At 39.7% G+C, this 22,135-nt stretch overlaps 3 protein-coding genes across 6 annotated transcripts; 2 read left to right on the top strand and 1 right to left on the bottom strand.

The window, feature by feature from the left end:
• Positions 1-423: 423 nt before the first annotated feature.
• LOC133712890 (uncharacterized) lies at positions 424-5,706 on the bottom strand. 4 transcript variants are annotated; one of them, XR_009847654.1, is made up of 6 exons: positions 5,549-5,706; positions 4,347-4,431; positions 3,285-3,392; positions 2,312-2,413; positions 2,102-2,204; positions 424-1,074 (listed from the first exon to the last, which is right to left on the bottom strand). XR_009847654.1 is itself a non-coding variant. In XM_062138999.1 (5 exons), the coding sequence occupies exons 1-5, from the start codon at positions 5,641-5,643 to the stop codon at positions 2,231-2,233; spliced, it is 393 nt and encodes a 130-aa protein (XP_061994983.1). In that variant the 5' UTR covers positions 5,644-5,706; the 3' UTR covers positions 1,984-2,230. The 4 variants fall into 4 exon arrangements, 2 of the variants coding, with proteins under 2 accessions (XP_061994983.1, XP_061994981.1); XR_009847655.1 differs by lacking the exon at positions 424-1,074 and adding an exon at positions 1,984-2,025; XM_062138999.1 differs by lacking the exon at positions 424-1,074 and having other exon boundaries at positions 1,984-2,233.
• Positions 5,707-17,972: 12,266 nt separating this feature from the next.
• Positions 17,973-18,458, top strand: LOC133711616 (uncharacterized). Its single transcript, XM_062137718.1, has one exon. It carries the CDS (start codon positions 17,973-17,975, stop codon positions 18,456-18,458), a length of 486 nt encoding a protein of 161 aa, XP_061993702.1.
• A 423-nt stretch (positions 18,459-18,881) lies between these two features.
• Positions 18,882-21,728, top strand: LOC133711615 (flowering time control protein FY-like). The gene is made up of 3 exons (XM_062137717.1): positions 18,882-19,187; positions 20,720-21,334; positions 21,474-21,728. Exons 1-3 carry the CDS (start codon positions 18,882-18,884, stop codon positions 21,726-21,728), a joined length of 1,176 nt encoding a protein of 391 aa, XP_061993701.1.
• The last annotated feature ends 407 nt before the right edge of the window (positions 21,729-22,135 follow it).

Genomic DNA, 22,135 nt, shown 5'->3' with positions numbered 1-22,135 from the left:
ACTTTTATAGGGGTTGATTGGGTGGCTATTTAATAGTTAACACCAACTTGGGGTTTGCAATTGTGTTTGTTTTTGGGATGTCAATAATATTATTATATCTTCCTATTCTGGTACCTAATTTTGTTGGTACTCCTAGCAGTTAAGCGCCGGCCACTAACAGAAGTCAACTACTAGGAAAATGTAAATGAAGGGGCTAATTACTTCAATTTTTCAGGCTGCCGATAAATTGTAACCTGTTGGTCTCATGAGAAATCAAACACCGTGAAAGTTATAAGTTCGAATCTCACTGACATCATAGATAAATTACGATGGGACGCAGTCAGTTTGAAACCGAAGAGAAAAAGAACAAATTAGTACTTCAATTTTCCATGGACGTTAGGGGGTGTTTGTTACATGGGATTGGACATTCTCTTATTTAGCTTGTGTTACACTATCCCATGTTTGACAACAACATGGACTCTTTTAAATGAGACTCTAGAGTCTCAAAATCTCCCCCACAATAACACCAAAAAGTCAAAAACCATGGAATTGTGGAAGCCTCGTTCTACGCATCGCTTCTGTTCATCATTCTCTCATCATCCTCACGAGTCACGACCTCACCTCCTTTTACCTGCAACTAAGCTTCGTCTGAATTGTTAGATTTTCAATTTCTTCTCATCAATTCCTGAAATTTCTCTGTAGAAGGAGGATTTCTGGTTCTTTAATCCTCTCTCTCCAATTTCATTTCAGATCGGCCACTGGGCAGATCGTGACTCCATTCAGATGCACACCTTTATAAAAAAGATGATCCACAGCAAGTACAATGCCTTGAAAGGGAGGAAGCCCAATTAATGTTAGATGGTAAATTTTCGATTGGAGATTGATATCTCTCTTGATCTCCTCCTCATCATGTGGAGATTGAATCGTGGATCTAATGCTTTGATTGAATGTATTTTCCTACTGAAATGCTGTCTATTGATCTGGATTTTAAGTTTTCTCCATGTGATGATTTTCTACTGAAATGCTGCCTATTGATATGGATTTCCTACAGAAATGCTGCATATTCTGCTCTTTAGTCCTATTATCTCTTTAGTCCTGCCAACAACAAACATGAGTCAGGTAGTAGAATAGTACCAAGCTCGAGGAGTCTAGGACTGTTGTAGAAATTAAGATGGGCAATGACAGTCTGTGAAACAAACATGCTCTAGTAGTACAACAAGAAACAACAAATGTCTTTTTTTTTTTACGAATAAGAAACAACAAATGTCTTGCCAATATCATTTCATCATCTATGGTACTCCTTTCACTGTATCCAAGTATGGCCCAATACTGCTTAGAACTCCATATCAAAAGCCCATGAAGCCAATCCAACTATTTTCATGTCTCCAGAACAAAGAAGTAAAGTTGCCTACAATCTTGGGACTACCCTATCAAATTGTGTAGACAACTAGACATCATATTTGAAAATAACAGAATCATTTAGGGTTTAGGGCTCATCAGAAATATCTATCTTTATCAGTAGTGATACCTAAAACTGAACTACTGCTCGTTAGGAGAATTACCCAACTCCTCTACGTTATTATTTCACCCAACACCGGTAAAGATTTGTTCATGAAACATGCAGAATCATGATTCCATTTTCACAAAAGTACGGAGCTAAAACGGTGTTCCTGAACAAGACTCTAGTAATAAACAGCTGTTACCCAGCAGGAAACTAGGGTTTAGTCATTCTAGGACTGGAGAGGAATACATGAAAACACTAGTAAGAGATGGACCCAATAAACCTCAGCTCAGCAGTTTATGTTTATCACTAATCTCAAGGCCAACCCTGGTCCGCTCCTGGAGAAGGAAGTTTGGAAGAATCCATCTACTCATCTGAGCTCTACTTTAAAGCATCTACGCATCACCCAAAACCCCTAGTCTTCACAATTTCTCGGAAGTTTGTAACCAAAAAGTTGTGCAAAATTGCAAAGGGGAAATTCTTCTACCCAATATAGTTCCAAATGAAAAGAATGCCACCATGAATTATAACAGATCAGCAGGAGGCTGTGATACAAGCACAACATATAAGGTATAAATATGCTGGCAGATGCAACAGTTAATTAAAAGATCATATACGTACAATTGTAAAGAATGATACAGCAACGAATCTGCAATTCTTCAGCCAGACATCCAAATCTCTATAGCATGAAAAAGTCGACAATAGCACTCCAGTAGTCAGCCAGCTGAAGAGCAAAGATTTGCAATAAAATCACTGAATAGACAGAAAATAAGTTATAAACCAATAAACTCTTGTGTGTATGAGCAGTCACAGAAAATCAGGAAACTAAACCTGAACAAGAATGCTTTTTCCAGTTTGACCTTCAATAACCAAGCCTGCTGTCAGACCAATCATCGCCCATGCGCCATTAATTGCTTCTATTTGTCGTTTTCTCTATAATCATTACATTTATTTGTAGAAATATATTAGTACTAGACTGCATTTCAACATCAGCTGACACCAATTATCATGTATTTTTGTCATGATGAGGAAACAAATAAGAAAATAAATTATACAAGCCTTGTAAGAAACCAAGTTTTATACTACAGAAATCGATATCATGTAGAGAAGATTGAATCTAAAAAGTGGTACATCAGCAAATTAGTTTTTAATACAAAGTGCTTTTATAATTATTGATGCAGTAAATTCACTGCCTAGACACCAGGATCAACAAACTCTAAGGTTTAGGGCTTTAACACGCAGGTTTTGTAGGGTAGAAAGTGAAAACTATGACCTAGGAATCCCTCCCAGGTTTCTCACTCACACAAGGCTTCACACCAACACTCCAATCTCAGGAAAACTGAGAACTACTCTGAAATTTTTTTATTCATCAAGACATATATGGCCACTTGGCACTTACACTTAGCACTTACACTTATTTATATTTGAGCAGATAGCTCATATTAACTAGCATTAAAGACTCATTCATAGCTAGGGCTGTACACTTCACAAAACTGAAGCATAAAAGACCTAATAAAGGAATTTAAACTCCTAAAACTGAAACTGAAATAATAAAGAAACCTTAAAATTCCCAAACTGAAACTGAAAGACACCTGCCTAGAGACTTCTAAAATGAAAGCAATTAATCAAGCCATATAGAAAGGGAGTGATTAGCTGCTCTCTTTTTTCATTTCTTTCGCTCGTAAACCTTAAAAGGTTTGACTATGATGTCCTCATCAATTATTTCCATGAATGGTAAAGTTGAGAAATTTGTAGCCAATAACTGATGGTACTAAATTTTTCCAGACAAGTTAGTTTTCCTTACCCTGAAGTTCTCCTTTGCTTTAATTTCTTCCATTTGTTTGGCAGCCAATCGCTTGGCTTCCAAAGGATCAACCATGATCACCTCATTATTTCCTTTCTTTTGAGACGCCTGTACCAAAACAAAATAGATATCAAACATCTTTCTTTTTCAAGAAAAAACATGGTTTCCTTTGGTGAACTCCAAGCTAACAACAGATGGTAAAGATGGCATATAATAAGTAAACTTATTTTCACCAGTTGACTTCAATTTGGTCATGCGAAAAGGTTGTCAAGGCATGGAAAATAACAAGTGAAAGATGCAACTTATTCGAGACTTCTAAATTAGCATGATTTTGACAAGCATAGTTCAGACAATTTTTCTAAAAACTCTGAAATTAGTAAGCAATATATAACACCATGCTTCATTAATCTCATAGTCATTTCTTATTTTTTAAGATTGATATCCTATAGAATTCCCTACATAATAAGTCATGGATAACTTGTTTCACAATAGCAGTGCTGACACATCCTTAGATGCAGCTTGAAACCAGTCAACAACAATTAATTACCGATGCTCAGCTGATGTATGATGGATTGTACTAACAAGAATGGAACATCCTTGCTCACCTTATAAGGACGCATGGAAAAAACAATGTCTATTTAGATGACAGGATGAAGAATTAGTAACTTAATGCACTTCAATATAATTTGAAGACTTACTCCACTCCAATTTTCCACTATGTCAAGCAGATTTGGAATTGAATAACATGTCTTATACAGCAGTCTAACTATTTAGGATAGAATACTAAGAAATTGTACTTGAAATCTTAAACTCGTTACATGCGGTCATTTTACTCTTCTTAGTACTTAAATCTTTTTTTAAAATGCAGCTTCACCTGCACTCTATAAACTGAGGCTTAAATCATAATCAAGTAACATCAAACAAGCAGTGAAGCATATATATCTATAGCCTAGATACCCAACACTAATTGATTAAACTACCAACTACATACCTAAAAAAATCTTTGACCATATTCAAACCAAATATATTGGTGTTATACATGTGGAATCCTTGGGTGCATACATTAGGATTGGGCAACATTTGAAGGGCGTGGCCATTGGTTCTGTAAGCAACTATGTTTCCAGCCTGGTATCTTCTCCATCCCCACCTGGAAAAGTAAGCAATTTTTCAATATATTTGTTAGAGAGAAACATGCTAGCAACTTACCGAGTATAAATCCTAAATCACTTAAGAGACAGCCAGTAAAGATATAACTTCACTAACTGACAGTACTTAGTCAGATCCCCAACCACTGATGAATAAGGCGATCCTGGTGACTACAGATAATCAATTTCATTCTTGTGCTTCCTGTTTGAGGTCATTTTTACCTTCTGCAGTGCAGGCACTTATCTTACGACAGAATCTCTATCAGCATTCTTGCCCAGCCATATCATGTTAAAGCAGAAGTTATTCATTGAAAAATGCAGAGGTATTCCCTGACTTTCCTTTGTCAGTTTTTTCTTTATTAGCAAAAGTACCGAAAGAAGGCTAAACCTGAACACTAGGAGAACTCCTCTCATAATTAATTTAAAGAGGATATGAACTCGTGATAACAATCAAAGCACTCGGATTAATGCATTACAGTAACGCCATATATCAACAATAAACGGAAACATTTTCACATTTGATCATGACATGAACTGTAAGGTTACATTATGGCTCTGAACTCCATTTGCTTTAACCAACCAACCTTTTTGCACCCTCAACACTACTCTTGCAATTCCATCCAATTTATCTTTCTTAAATCTTACAAACATAACCCAGAAGAAAGAAACAGTACAGTTTGTGGCGCATGAAATGTTAAAAAAAAAAAAAACACAACACTACCATTATTATCGAGATGGCGAAAAAGAAGAGGAAGAATGGAATGCACTGTTCTCTCTATCTGGTAACTCTTTGTTACCCAAAATGTGAGTCATGGCATTAAAAATTTAAATTTTGATTCTTCTCTGAATAATAATTTCTTCAGCAGAAATGAACAAGGTAAAGAAAAAACATCATTACTGGAAAATGTACAGTTCCCGGTTTTTCAAATTTTGAGCAACCAAACAGAACATGGACAAAAAAAAACAGAACATGGACAAAAATTATAGAAACCCACTGAGAAGTGGGTATGCGAGTTTCATCCTTAAAAAGACAATTGTATTCTTCTTCAATAAGAATTGGGTCAGCAAAAGACATGTGGAGTGAAAAAGAGAAAAGAGTTAGAGAGGAGGAGGAGTTACTTGTAGGGAGTGGGAGTTGCAGAGAGGCGATGGTGATTGAGAGAGAAGAGAAGGTGGCCTCCATTGATAGGTGGTAGCAAACATGTGGACGACATCTTCACCCTCCTTTCTTCTCCTCTCTTCTCTTCTCTTCTCTTCTCTATCCATTTCTGTTACCAACTTATAACTTCTTGTCCTTTTTTATTTTATTTTATTTATTTTTTCTATGGTTGTCACATCCCCCAATAAAGCGACCCACCTAGGCTTTTAAGTTTTGGCTCGACGGATTTGTTTTGGCACCCCCAGTTCCGACGAAGACACCGGTGTGAATAACTGAATATATCTATCAATGGAGAAACGTTAATTTTTTACTATAGCTATATTTCCCTGCCTTGATCACATCCAACGGTTGAATTTGTCAAATTCTATTTTTTTCACCTTGTTCATATTGAAAGGTATACTTTTCTCTACAAGTCTACAACAAATAAACATGCTAGACTGCATTAATAGGCTACTAGCGTTATACCCGTGCGATACCCGGAGTAATAATAACAAAAATCTTGATACCTTTTGGTCTCAAATTTCAGCCACTAAAGAGAATAAAAGTTAAGAAACTACATGCAACAATTTATGGATTGAAATTGTGTTTCTAACCCACTCTTTTCTTCTTTTATGATATTCTTTTATTTTTTTTAGATGTATTTATTTTATTCAAAAGGAATATATGTCAATTTAAGTTTTTGGTGAAGCCTTTGACACCAAAAGAATGGCTTCCATTTATAGTAGTAGAGATAAGGATTTTGTGCGATCCAAAATTTTGGGACATTTATCTCATTATGATTCGACTCTGTTTATGAAAGTATAAGCATAAATTTTGGGTTAATATTTTTACATAATACATACTAGCCCCTTAACATGTGCTCCGCACATGTTAATTGGCTTTTATTTTTAATTTTTTTTAAATTAAAAAAGTTATAGCAATTTGTGTCCCTGATTTTGGGGAAGCTTCTCCTTTTTCATGGGAGGTATTGCAATTTTTTTCAAATACGATATAGTCTATTGACTATCTTATCCTCATATAAAAATAATTTATTTATTAATATTTATATTATGTGAGGGCATATATGGTACTTTAAAAATTTAACCATTTCCTCAAGAATTGGCTTAATTATATAAGATAAGATTACTACGCAATAAACACATAGAACATTTTTAATTTATCAGATTTTAATTTCATTTTTTCTTTAAATTTCACAAAATATGAAAAATATGTCTAGTGTGGAAAAAGTTCACCTCGACTATTGAAATAAAAAAGCATTTTTTAATTATAAAAATAATTACGCATTTTAATATAATGCAAGTAATGTGTAGTTTATTATAACTTTCTACAAAATCTGTTACTGAAACAAAATTATTAAACAAAATAAATGACACTTTTTTAAGATAAAAAAATAAATAGAAATTTTTATAGAAACTTCCTAGACTTTGTGACCTACAAAAATTAAAATATTTTTGATATTGTTCAAGTAAATCCAGAATATGTGTCTGGCCCAAACTCTAGGTTACTTGACCAAGTGGTAATAGAGTTATTAACTAGAGATAATCTCGGAGAATCTTAGAGATATACATTCAATGTATGATTACCTTTCCTTGTACGATTCAGATTCTATGCATTGTAATCCTCTATATAAAGAGGCCCCTATTATCAACGAGAATACACAGCAATTTTTTCTCAATTCCCGTTTCTCTAAAACACGTTATCAGCACGAAGCCCTAACCCTGAAACCCTAATTTCGTAGCCTTCAAACCCTAGCAACCACCACCACATATATTGAAGCCTTCAATTCAGGACCCCAGAACCGGCGGCGCCACCCCCAGAACAGGACAAAAAAGTACCGAACCGGCCCTCCAAGCAGAGAAAAATATCCCTGTCCGGTTCACAAGCTTCCAGACATCTTTTCACGGTCATACTTTGCCACCAAAGCCAACTCGACCCCAAGCTCCAGGAATCGGGACCAGATATCCAGAAACCGATCAAAACGTGACCGGACCAGCATCATCTCTGCTAGTGAAAAAGAAAGAAAAGAAAGAAGCAGCCTAGAGGAGAGACGCGGCCCAGAAGCAGAAAAGAAAGGGAGAGGCGGGCCCAAGTCAGAAGAGAAGAAAAAAAAAAAAAAGGAGGGCAGCCCACTGGCCCACTGTGCGAGTGCACCGACACGTCAGCAAGCCAGTTAGCACAGCCTCGTCATCAGAGATTCTGCCACGTCAGCATTCCGGTGCCACGTCAGCTCGGCCAGATTTTCAGCGACCGGCGACTTTTCCGGCCCGATTTCCGTTGACTTTTTCCGACCACCTTTTTCATGCCAAATTTTCCGGCGACCTATTTCAAGGTATTTTTTACTAAAAGTTCCATTTTTTGAGTTTTTATTCAATTTCTCTTCTTTTTCCCGGGGACTTGCAAACTCCCTTCTTCTACCCCCATTTCTTCATCATAGGGGAGACCTAATTAAGCCAAACTGTGGGGGTTCGTGCTCACTCCAAGCTTGGAGCTTGTTGAGATCTCCAAACTTAGAGTTTGTAGAGAATTTATGATCGACCACTTACGTCATTGTTTCGATCTAATCCAATACCTCTTGGAATTGAATTTCTTGGAAGCGATTACACTCAAAAATTCATAATTTCTTGGGAGCAACTACGCTCAGAAATTTTATATGTTTTTGTGGTAGCATTTTACGCTATGAAACTAACCCTAATTTCTTGTTCTCTTTCAGGATGAGTAACCTGAACAAATTGGACTTTGCTCCATTGGGAAAGCATGGCTCTAGATATCACAGGTGGGTTCGTAATGTCCGCCAGCATCTTAAGGCCGATGGAATCCTGAATACGATTCTCGAGCCTAGCCAGGACGTGCTAACTGTTGAGCAAGCTCAAGCTTTGGAAACAAATAGAGCAGCCTTAGAGGCAAATAAGGCAAAAGCCATCATCCTAATGACTCGTCAAATGGATGATTCACTCTAGTACGAGTGTATGAATGAAGAAGAACCCAGAAGGTTGTGGGTCTCACTCGAAGAAAGATTTAGCAACGTTCGTGACTCCCTGCTTCCTGACCTAGAAGTGAGATGGCATAGCCTCAGCTTCTGTGATTTCAAGTCAGTTCTTGACTACAACTCGGAAGCACTTTGCATTAAATCCTTAATGGAATTCTGTGGTAAAGATATCACAGATGAGATATTGATTGAGAAGACTCTCTCTATGACAGGACCCGCCCCGAATTTCACCCTGAAATCCGAAGTGGACCTGCGGGGCCCACCTTAGAAGAAATTCTACCGAAAATTAGGCAGAACTTCCCCTAAAGTGGACAACCCAAAACCTGTAGAAAGAGAATTTACACTTCTAAATCACCCATCCTTATTCTCCTGGAGCCACCCTGCTCCCTCAAACAACATCAACCAGATTCACAACACACAAATCTGGACTTAATAACCTTAATTCCGCAGGTAATCAGAGCAATTCTAATAGAAAGGTAAATGAGGAAAACCTAATTCAAGGCAATTGCGGAAGCCATACTGTTGACTATGCCTCGACTCCATGTACGCTCGACCTCAACTAATTTCTCCTGCACACTGGGCATTTGAAACCGAAGGGCCCAGGGGAAAGTACATAAAAACGTTAGCGTGAGTGGACAAAAATAAATAATTTAATATGAATAAAACAAAATAAAACTTCATACTTTCCCACATTTTTCGATATATATAAAATCCGGATGCATGCAACATTTATATTTTATAGAACACTTAAGAAAATAATCCGAAAAACGTTGAACTCCAGAAAACCGACTAGCCCCGCTAGTCAAAACAACAGAGTAAGAGATTGAAATTTCAATACTCGAAAATATAAGTCCAGCCCCGCTGGTTAAGAAAACTCAGACTAGTCCCCGCTAGTCAAAAATAGTATAAGTAGGGGAAGATGATAGCCATACGAATAAGCCACTCAGGCTTGGGTGATAGCCTCCCAGGCTAAAGAACTCCCATAACTCCCGTAATATACCCTTACGCCACTAAGTGTAGCGATAGGATACTGGGCTACAGAATTACTGTCACAGAGACAATAACCTGCGCCACAAAGGCGGAAGGGCTACGGTGATCCCATCACCGCGCCACAAAGGCGGAAAATCAATGCTAGCATGATAAAATCACCCCTCAGTATGGCACAGGGAAACATAACCGAAAATCCAGTAAATCCAAAATACATAAGGCTTCCCCCATCTCTCGTTAAAGAATTTCCAACGACGTGTCTCACACGCCAAAAGTATCTCCAAATCAATAGCAGAAAAGCGAGATTAAACAAAATCACAATTCTCAAACCGAAATCATTACTAAGGCATTCCCAATGCCAAAACCAAAGATCAAATAAATAAACAAGAAATAATTCCATCGAAATCCCATTTCGAAACTCCTTTAAAAGTCTCAAATCGAAATAAAATATAATTAGAGAATAATTCTGGAAATAACCTCGGAAATAAGATAATTCACCATTAAGATTATAAATCAAAAGCAATTTCGGAAACGAATCAATAATGAAAGTATTTATATGAGATAATACGAAATCAATTTATAATCTCATACTCGAAATGTAAATTGATGAATAAATAGAGCATACTTTAAGAAATAATGCATGCATCAATTACTTAAAAACAAAAGTCCACTCACAGTACTATTCCGACGATCACGTATACGAGTTCCTTCATCGAGCCAGGGCTCGGTACGACATCTTGTACACGATTATATTCCGTGAATAATTATTCAACAATTTAATATAATTCCTAAACTCAATTCCTCATAATTTACATCTCCCATTCTCCTCGGATTCAGCCCAAATTATACCACTAATACCAATTCGTTAATCTAAAGGTTCCAAAGCAGAACCGAGAGATATCCGACGGTCGGATTCTCGTAATTCGATAATCGAAACCCTAAACTTCAAAAATTCATAATTAATTCCAAGTTTCTCCAAAAATCACCAAACTTCACATACAAGCTCTACAACATTTATAGAATTTAATGGGCTAAAAACTGGAATTAAAACACTGCCCTACACACCTCCGATGGCCACCAAATTTGGACAGTAGCATCTACTCAACACAGTAGCATCTACTCAACACACCCAACCATTCATTCAACTACAACAAGTTCCAATTTTACCTGAAAGAGCTCCAATTCGGCCGATGAACACAAGCCCAGAAATTTCTCAAGAACCCTAAAATTTCAATTCATCAATTCGACTTCTACACAACAAATCGTGACACAAGGCCATAGGGGAAATGATCAGTGATGAAAACCGAACCTTCGATGCCAATTTCGTGGCCGGAAACGGCCGGAATCGCCGGAAATCGATGAAAGTTCCGATCGGCTACAGTAACCTTCACAGCTCAATTCCGAGCTCCACCGGTCGAGCCACCGCCAAACACCACCCCAGGCGTGACAAGGAGGAGGAGGCGAGCCTGCCGGTGCCCGGATTCCGTCGTGGGTCGGCCGGAGAAGGAAGAAACCGGAGGGAGAAGAAATCGGGCCGAAGAGGAAGAAAATGTCGGGGGAGAAGAGAGAGAAAAGGCCGGGTAAGTTTCCAAAAATGGAAACTTACCACAGTAACTTGGCTATTTATAGAAACTTACCATGAACAGTACCGTAAACAGTAACTTTACTATTTCGCTTATAACTATCGCATACGAGCTCCGATTTTTACGAACCACATATGCACGCGCTCGGTTTAACGTCCTCTACAACTTCCATGAAGAACATTTTCCCAAATTTTGACCCGAACAAAAAGTCAACTTTTAGGGCCACTAAAGTTGCTGAAAAAGAGTAAAAGTAAAACAAATTACCGTTTACTGTCCAAATGACTAGTAAACCGGTGAATTTGGGTTCGGGACGTTACACTCTACCTTCCCCGTCTCTGCATTGATGGTTGCTAAGAACTATCGAATCGATGTTACTGCAGGACGTATCACAAGGTTTCATGAGCTCATTGGAGCTATGAATGTCGCTGAAAAGCATGCCAACATCCTTGTGAAGAACTATAATTCGAGATCCGTGGAAACAGAGCATATTCCGAAATCCAATTATAGTCGCGCCCCTAAGAGAGGGCGCCACGAGCGAAACTCTAATCTTAGGGATACTTCTGGACGTTCTGGTCCATATAATTACTCTACTTGGGAAGGTAATCACCAAAATAGGCGAACACGGAACCAAAGAGGTCAACGTGGAAAGAGAGAGGGAGGCAACGCCTCTGGCCATGTTGGTGGCGCCACCAACAGTAAGAGTCATCTAAATGACGCTTTCAAAGCGCCTCAATCAATGGAGTCTAAGCAAAGAGATGTATGTTCTCGATGTGGAATATCCGGTAATTGGTCACACATTTGTAGAGCTCGTGAAGCAATTGTCACCGCCTACAAAGCATATTGTGAAGCAAGAGAAGCTCACTATGTGGAACAAGAAGATCAAGAAGAAGATCTAGAGTGAATGGTTGAAGACTACAAATCTGGCTGGGATCAATAGATTGCCAATTCTGTTTAAGTCTTTATTTTTCCAAGAGATGTAATAGGCAATTGCCATATACTTTGTCGTAAATGCCATTGGTTTAGTTTTTCTTCACATAGGCTCATCCAAAATGAGTATGATGTCTAGGAAGGTTTTGAGATAAGTGGTACTTAAGCGAGCTTTGCTCCACCGACATCTCTCTACTCGCCTGGTCATATTTATTTTGGAGTTACCGAAAGAAGTCAAACGACTACCTTTGTTTTGCATTAGCTTGCATTTGGATTAGATTCTCCTAATTGTTAAGAGACAATGATGTACTCCGTTGGCTTATGAATAAAAGTTTGAGTTCTTTTCATTATGACTCCATTTTGATTCTTAGAATATTACTTTTGTGACTACGATGGCTGGGCCATCAATATTAATTCAAGGACATGGAATAGCCCAAGTTTCCCTTGCCAAATGGCACCTTGATTACTGTCACAGAAACTCTCTACGCTCCTAGGGCAAATTGCACCTATGAATAGCCAACGGATACCATGCGAAAACGCATGTAGAGAACAGAAATGAGTTCCTTTGCAATACCTCTAATGATTGCGAACAAAGGTGCATCTTAGAGAAGTTTATGTGTCTCTCTAGTGGACTCTATGTCACCATTCGAGCTATTAAATCCAATAAATTTATGAGAGAAGATCTCTTGGATTTAGACACATAATGGCTTTGTCACGACAGGATAGGTCATCCTAGTCATGATGATCCGTCTACTAAAGACTTCACACGGACATCTACTCTTTCGAGCGAAACGAAGCATGAATCAAAAGTTGATTCCTGGACTAAGTGTGACCGCCGCTGCTGCCTCTGGCACCGCCGCCGTCCACCACCAGCCTAGGGCTGGCACAATTCCTATCCATGACGCCATGGATGGCGTCCATCATGGTGATGGCGCCCTAGGTGATTCTACAATCACCAACTTTGCTTCAAGTAGCGTTTCAGACGCTCAGGACCAACCACAATCCTCATTGGTTGCTTCTAAAGCCTCTCGCTCGTTTACAAAGCCTGTTCCTTAGGGAAATTAGGACTGAGACCGTCCTATGCAAAGGATATGATAATACTCATTATGTTCTTACATAGCATCCATGGGGATTCTGTGGACTGATTCAACCAACTTGTGAACGTTTAAATATCTCATGATGATTGGTTGACACGCAAACACGCTGGTCACGTGTTGTGCCATTGTCCACTTGTAATGCTGCTTATGCTACACTCCTAGCAAATATCATATGACAACGGGCTCACTCCCCGGATCATCCTTTTCCGTCAATTGGACTTGACGATGCTAGAGAGTTTACATCGAAGACTTTTGATGGTTATTGTAATAAGACTGATGTTAGACATCATATTCCCATGAACACACCCAAAAGGTCTCGCGGAAACGACTACGATGGTAGTCAGGACATTAGTAATGCGCACCAATCTCCTTATATCCGCTTGAGGTGATGCAATATCGCATGTAGCTATGCTAATTCGTCTACGACCCATTGCCACTCAATCTACCTCTGAGTTACAGCTAGTGACTGGGTCCAAGTATTTCGTATTTACGCATATTTGAGTGTGCCATTTATGTACCAATTGCACCGCCACAAAGCTCTATGATGGGTCCTTACAGACGAATGGGAAACTACGTTGGATTTGAGACTCTGACAATCGTCCGCCACTTAATGCCCTTGCAAGGCTATCTCATTACCGCTAGATTTGCGGGTTGTCACTTTGATGAGACAGTATTCCCGTCGTTAGGGGGAGATAAAAACACCAATGTTCAGCAGGAACAACATGAATTGTCGTGGTCTGTCCCCACTATGTCTCTTCTCGATCCCCACTAAAGTGACGAGATCACACATATCTGCTGCAAACATGCCTGCAAGGATGGACGTCCCTACAAGAGGACGTAGCGCCACCCTACACTGAGGTAGGTATGGCGCCAACGCCAAAGAAAGTGGCACTCCGGCGTTACAAGCCATGGCCCCAACTAGGATGCGTGGGAGGCCCGTGGGTTCGAAGGATACTTTGGCACATTCTAATCCTTTGATCATCAAGACTCAAAATCCATCTCATGAGAATCTTCTGGATTATGGTTATCGTTGGGGGACGCCTCAACGTCAGAACCTATTCCTGAGAATATAGAGCTCTATGAAAATTACACTAGTGTACATGAGACGTGGGATAGAAACTCCATCATAATTGATGATGTAATTGCGCATTTCGTTGTGCATGAGTTTGTTGATTCCGATGATATCGAACCACGCTCCGTTGATGAATGAATGTCAACGTAGAGAAATTTGGCCTAAATGGAAAGATGCGATTCAGGTTAAGTTAGATTCTCTAACGAAGAGGAAGGCCTTTCAGCCGGTGATGCCAACACCTCCTGACATAAAACATGTTGACTAATGGGTATTCGTTAGAAAGTGTGATGAGAAAAAGAGATGGTAATCTCGCCTTATGGCGCAAGGCTTCTCACAAAACGCCCTGGAATCGACTACGATGAGACATATTCTCTCGTAATGGATGTCGTTGCACTCCACTACCCTGTCAGTTTGGTAGTTTCCAAATAACTGATCATGCAGCTTACGAATGTGGTCACTACGTATCTCTATGGGGATCTAAATACGGAATATACATGAAGGTTCATGGTGAACTTCATTTACCCAATTCAAGTGGCTCTAGAGCACGGAGTGCGTTTACAATAAGGTTGAAACGCTCACTAAAGTGACTACTTGATTGGGAAGGGATATGCCCGAGCGTTTCCATAACAAGTTTCAGATTCTATCGCGGTTCATGTTGGACATGATCTTCATTGGAAGCCCTTAAAGAGTTAAGGGAAACCGCTGAACACTTGAAATCAGAGTTTGAGATGAAAGATTTTGGGAGAACACGATTATGTCTCGGTTTGGAACTTGAGCATCGTGTTGATAGATGCTTAGACATTTTGACAAATTCAAGCCTTCAAGCACCCCCATGATCGTCCGTAGTCTTGATCCTGAAAAGGATCCTCTTCGTCTGAAGGATGATGACGAAGATGTGCTAGAGGCAGAAGTGTCTTACTTAAGTACAATATGCATATTATTGTAGTTAGCTCAATGCACAAGACCAGACATCTCATTTGCAGTGAACTTGTTAGCTAAGGTATAGCTCTGCGCCAACACGACGCCATTGGATTGGTGTAAAAGGTATCTTTCGGTACTTGAGATGTACGATTGATATGAGCTTGTTCTATCCATACAGAGAGATGATGGATTTGGACCCATCATACACCAGGAATGCCGCCAACACTGGCCTGCGTCCACTATCCCCATCCCAAAACGACATGTGTTTTGGAAGGTTTTGCTGATATTGGGTATCTCTCTGACCCATACCAAGGTCATTCCCAAATTGGTTAAGTGTTCACCATGGGTGAAAACCGTGATATCTTGGAGGTCTATAGAACAGACCCTAGTCGCTATATCTTCAAACAATGCAGAGATCATTGCTCTTCACGAAGTGGTTCGTGAATGTATATGGATTGGATCCATAATTATGCATGTTCGAAAAATTGTGGTTTGAAGTCTACCACAGATGAGCCTACGAGCATTTAGGATAATGTTGCTTGTTTTGAACAAATGAAGCAAGGCTACATCAAAAGCGACAACACCAAGGATAATCAGCAACAACAAACTCTCCTCAAGATCAAAGTGAACTAGGTTCAATCTGAGGACATTGTGGCAGGCTTGCTCACTAAGTCATTGCCTAAATTCCACTTTCAAGGAACATGTTGGTAGCATCGTTTGCGGAAGTTATTCGAACTCTCATGACCGTAGTCATCAGGGGGAGATGTCTACATGTATAGTCTAGAAACGTGAAGGGTGTGTTGTGCTCTTTTTCCCCTTCGACCGAGGTTATTTTTGTTCCACAGGGTTTTTGTTACTCGGCAAGATTTTTAATGAGGCAACGAGAGGAGCACCACGTTTGAGCGACATAAGGGGGAGTGTTCAAGTAAATCCAGAATATGTGTCTGGCCCAAACTCTAGGTTACTTGACCAGTGGTAATAGAGTTATTAACTAGAGATAATCTCGGAGAATCTTAGAAATATCCATTCAATGTATGATTACCTTTCCTTGTACGATTCAGTTTCTATGCATTGTAATCGTCTATATAAATAGGCCCCTATTATCAATGAGAATACACAGAAATTTTCTCTCAATTCCCGTTTCTCTAAAACAGATATAAAATATTCAATTTAAAGGTTCGATAATAAATTACGGGATGTGACGAGTTTGTGAAAATTTTCTGGAAATTTGTTAGATATTTGGACTAATTATTATGGATTTATAAAACTTAGAAATTATGTAAATTCGTTTTAAATAAAAGAAAATTCGCAGTGCGATCTGGGCCATTAACTCCAATCACTGTCTAATCTGAACCATTGATTCCACACTTGATCTATTTCAAAAAATCCTAAAAAGGGGTTGATCGGATCAAACATCCCAGATGCTCAACCCGTTTCTGGTTCGCCGACCCGCGAAAGTAACTCGGTCGGGACTCTGCCGTACGACCACTGAGCGGCTGCGCAAGGCTCCTTGCTGCGGTTCCGCTTCTATCCTCTGTTGGTCCAGTGAATGGTTTAGAAAGAGAATGAAAGCCAACGAGTTGTGTGCTTTTCTGGCGGTTTCCCTGCAATATTCGGCGAGGGTTTGAAGTTCAATGCATGAGGTATTGAACTTGATCTATTCTTCATGCTGTAGACGTTTATATACGTGGTTTTTGATTTGGATTAATTTTTGGAAAAGTTGCCATTTTAGTTGTTACGGCCACCGCCGAGACCACTGCTCACGGTGGCGGTTTGGCTTTTCTGTGGCATTTCCTCTCAATTGGGTATGCGTTTGGGTGATCTGGCCAAGCTCTGACATGAATCCAGAACCGAGAAGATACGGGGTTTAAGAGAAGAAGAAGAATAGTGTGCAGATATCTCATATGGATTTGGCTTTGTGGGTTCTACTCTACGGGAATTCATTCATATGATTCATGTTCGGCATATGGGATTTGTCATGAAAGCCCTTAATTCGTTTTTTACTGTAACGAGGTTTTTTTTGAACTGATTGTTCTACTGTGCCCTTGTGTGTCATCCACATTGTGTGGAGAGGAAGACGCGAGCAAGGCAGGCCACACTCGACGTAGCCCAGACGCACCCTTGTGGCTTTCCTTGAAGTTTTAGGACTTTAGGGTTTCCTTTTAGGGCAACTCCAACCATTGGCACCATTTGGGGGTGCTATTCTCATTTTAGCACCCCCTTGTTGCACTATTCATATAGGACTCAATTCTCATCTCCAACCATGAGGTGCTATATGGGGGTGCTATTTTCACTATTATTGATTAAAATATAATATGAGTATAATTTTGATGAATATTATATTAAAAATATGTTAATTTAATTAAATAAGGTAAAAAAAATAATTTAACATTTTATCATAATATTTAAAAATTATTCTTATTATTTAATGAATTAAAAAAAAGTGTTAAATTTTTTTTTTGTGTCGGCATATACGACAAACGTGTCGGCACATACGACAAAGAATCTAACTATTTAGAAGATATTTTGATGTTTTGTGTCGGCATATATGCCAAACAGCCGAATTTCGATGTGATTTCAGCGCCACGTGTCAATCTCTAATTGGCTGTCCAAATTACGGTTGAGTCTTTGTCCGCCACTTGTCATATCTTATCTAATGATATGAACTCAAACCGTCCATAAATATGGGGTCATTGTCATCCTCATCCCTCACAAATTCACAAACACTTCTCATATCCAAATCACACAAATCTTTCTTTCTTTTCTGTTTTGATTTTGTCAAACTATTTCTGCAATGAATCGTTTGACGAAATGGTTGCAGAAAGATCAAGAAGAGGCCGTCGACGAGCCTTGATGATGTCTGCCGCTGCCTTGCAAATCCAAACTCTGGAAGATGAGGATTCACAATGGGGTGGTTCTTCAGAAGGTTGTACCTATAAGGCCAGGGACCGAGAGCTGATGGATCTTCGACTCAAAGCTCAATACTTCACGGATCCATGCAGTTATGAACCAAACATATTTCGTAGGCGATATAGAATGCAACCTTGGGTCTTTGACAGGATGATGCGCGACGTGGCCAACTACGACCCATATTTTGTTCAAACAAGAGATGCTTGTGGGAGACTCAGCTTATCCACTGAACAAAAGCTGACATGCGCCATGAGAATGCTCGCGTATGGCATCATAACTGATTTCTGCGATGATTACCTAGATATTGCGAAGATCACTGCCATTGAGATTTTTGAGCACTTCACAAAAGCAATCTGGAATGTGTACCATGAGACTTACCTCCACTGACCAACACCGGTAGATTTGCGACGGCTGCTTGACAAAGCTGCAGAACGGGGATTCCCGGGGATGGTCGGTAGCCTTGATTGTATGCATTGGCAATGGAAAAATTGTCCCACCGGATGGGAGGGGCAGTATACTGGCTACAAGGGGAAACCCACAATCATCTTAGAGGCGGTGACCTCCTACGATACTTGGATTTGACATGCATTCTTCGGACTTCCAGGTTCCCTGAATGATATTAATGTCCTTGGATGTTCACCGTTGTTCAATGACGTATGCACCGGTGAAACCCCTGAAGTGAGGTACCAGGTACGTAATAGGCATTATCGTCAATGTTATTACCTAGTTGATGGCATATACCCTAAGTGGGGGTCATTTGTACAAGTAATCCGTAACCCGAGGTCGCCGCAGACACAACATTTCACAAGGATGCAGGAAGCATACAGAAAAGATGTGGAGAGAGCATTTGGTATTCTCCAAGCTCGTTGGGCAATCATAAGAGGACCAGCTCGTGGGTGGAGTAAGGAGAACCTTCAATACATCATGATGACGTGCATTATCTTGCACAATATGATTGTTGAAGATGAGCATGATGAAGATGCAGCAGAGCCATTTGATCAGGATGATATCCCAACCAGACTAAGGAAAGCAGAGATATATAAGAGACCAGTAATGGACACCGATGTTCATCGCAATCCGCAACAACTAAATCAATTCTTGCGTCGTTATAGGGAGGTTAGATGTCCAGTGATGAATAAAAACCTCCAAGATGATCTAGTCGATCACCTATGGACCATGAAGTTACAAGCTAATCGATCAGAACCACTAGTGAGGAGTTTTTTTTTTTTTTTTTTTTTTTTTTTTTTGGTGCTTTCAATAAGTGGCCATGTTGTCATGATAAGTGGTCATGGCCTACTTTGGTTGTATTGTTGTATGGTATGCTTTTACTTTGTATTGTGTGCTTTTAATTTGTGTGGTGTGCTTTATTATGAAAATAAAAGTTCAATGCTTTTTTACGAAGATGATCTACTCAACAAAATAATTTTTATTATCATAAATTAAAACACAAACCATTCTTCATTGTGTCTCCAAGAATCCCCTCTTGGAGCCATTTTTTTCCAAGACAACAAAAAAAAAGGAAGATATATTTAAGAACAAGAAGATGGGTTAATGAATGGAAAATTGTGAAGGAGATGGAGGATATTTGGTGTGAGGAAATAGAAAAGAATGGGTAGGTATTTATAGAATTTCCTACAATTCACTGTTCCAACGGGTATATTTTTTTCCCTCAATTTTCTGGTAATTTTTTTATTTTTTTTGGAACAAAAAGGAAATAATAACCCTTCAATTAATAAGAGCCGTTGATCACTTTTTTCCAAAAATTCTGAGCCATTGGATTAACCGTTTCAGTCAAATAAAAAAAACAAATTAACCCAACATCTGACCGTCCATATTCAAAATGGACTGATCAGAGCCCTTCAGATTGATGACCGTTACGCAGCTCTAGTAGGGCCCGTGAACCAGACTTCATCAGGCCTTTCTCTCTCTCCAGCGCATACGCGCGCGTGCTCTTTCTCCCTTCCCCTGACGCGCGCGTCTCCTTCAAGCCCAGCTCCAGGCGCGTCTCTTCGCCTGTTGGGCTGAGACAGCCCACTTGGTGGCCCCGTAGCTACAGTGACGAGTTCTGGTCTTGAAAAAGTCACATATTTGAGACTTGGGATGAGCCCAAGTCCTATAAATTTAGGACCAACACCCCCCAAAAACCATGGTTGGAGATGAGAAGTTCTATAATTCTCCCAAATCTGGTTTTGAACCCCATGGTTGGAGTTGCCCTTAGATTAAGTAATAAACCCGGCCTGCTCTAGCTCTATTATAAATTAGCATTTCTCCTCATTCTTCCCAATTGCTTACCTCCTCTCCTCACTCTGCTCTGCGATTCTAATTTCCCTTGTTTTTACTCTGAAATTTTTGCCCTAAATAAATTCAATTTCTTGATTTCCGATCTCCCTTCAACTAGTGAAGATGGCCCCAGAGTATCACGCCCACGCCCACGCCCACGCCCTCCTCGTCAGGTTCCTCCTCAGGTCGATGGTTTTGGTGCAATCAGGAATAGAAGGCAGACCCAGACCCAGACCCAGACCCAGATCAGAACGACAGTTGATTACACCGGCTCTGTCGTCCGATACACACAGAATCGAAAGTGGTCCTCCTCAGATCCGTTGCCGGCGGCTGCCTGTTCTTCGATTAATAACCCATTTGCTGCACAGTTTGTGCACTCTTGTACAAATTACAGAGCCCGTGCTTATTCGATTAATCGAGTTTTATGGACACCTTCTGGGACGCGTCTTATTACAGGCTCTCAAAATGGGGAGTTCACTCTTTGGAATGGTCAGTCATTTAACCATGAATTGAGGATTCAGGCTCATGATCATGCAATCAGGTCCATGGCGTGGAGTTTTGATGATGAAGATTGGATCTCTGGTGATGATGGAGGCACAATCAGGTATTGGAAGAGTAACATGAATAATGTGCTAGTCAATGAATCTGCTCACCAAGAATCGGTTCGGGACTTGAGCTTTTGTAGGAGTAATTTGAAGTTTTGTTCATGTTCGGATGATACTACTGTTAAAATCTGGGATTTTGAACGGGGCCAACAAGAGCATACATTGACCGGCCGTGGTTGGAATGTCAAGTGTGTTGACTGGCACCCCACAAAGTCTCTACTAGCTTCGGGTGGGAAAGACAGTGTTGTCAAACTGTGGGATGCTAGGTCAGGGAGAAATGGTAACTGGCTGCTAACTGCTTCCAAGGATCAAGTCATTAAGCTTTACGACTTGAGGGCTATGAAGGAACTTGAATCTTTCCGCGGCCACCGGAACCAAGTGACTGCTCTAGCTTGGCATCCTCTTTGAAGAATATTTTGTCAGTGGGAGTAGTGATGTTGTTGGGCATGAAACTCCCCGGGTTGAAATTCCTAATGCACACAGTAACAGTTACGATAATAGTGTGTGGGATCTTCAGTGGCATCCTATTGGTCATATGATTTGTAGTGGTAGCAATGATCGCACCACAAAGTTTTGGTGCAGAACAGGAGATAAATCTAAAATCAGTCAGAATCATCAAAGTATTGGTAAACAAAATTCTGCTTTTGCTTGTCACATGAACAGTAATGTTCCTTTTCCATTTCATGGACCACCAACTATTGCTACTCGAGACGAAGGAACCATTGTTTCAGGTGTTGGAACCATTATACCAGGTGTTGGAATTGCGGTTTAAACAAACCAAATTAATCTTAGCCAAAAACACAAAAACCCAAATTAATCAACATCGGCTACTTCAAGCAAGAAAAAGACAAAAGAAAAAAAAATGACAAACAAAATAAAACAAAAAAAAAGACCATCTGATCAAAAGTAAGACAAAAAAACAAAGAAACTGAAAATATCAAATGGAACACAATCTATCTAGTTTGAGTCTTCACAATTAATTAAACGTACAACAAGAACAATAAGCACACAGGATTTGCTGACGCAGTGTAAACCTCACCACTGAGGAAACTTCACTGCGTGGCTTTTAACGTAGCCAACACGAATAATCAATCTAATATGAAACAATCAAGTTTACAGTATACAAGTAGTGTTGTTCATAACAAACACTTTCACTTAGCAACAAATGCTAACTTGTTT

Source organism: Rosa rugosa, chromosome 5 (assembly GCF_958449725.1).
Source record: "Rosa rugosa chromosome 5, drRosRugo1.1, whole genome shotgun sequence".
Lineage (NCBI taxonomy): Eukaryota > Viridiplantae > Streptophyta > Magnoliopsida > Rosales > Rosaceae > Rosa > Rosa rugosa.
This window is presented reverse-complemented; position numbering and strand designations above follow the sequence as displayed.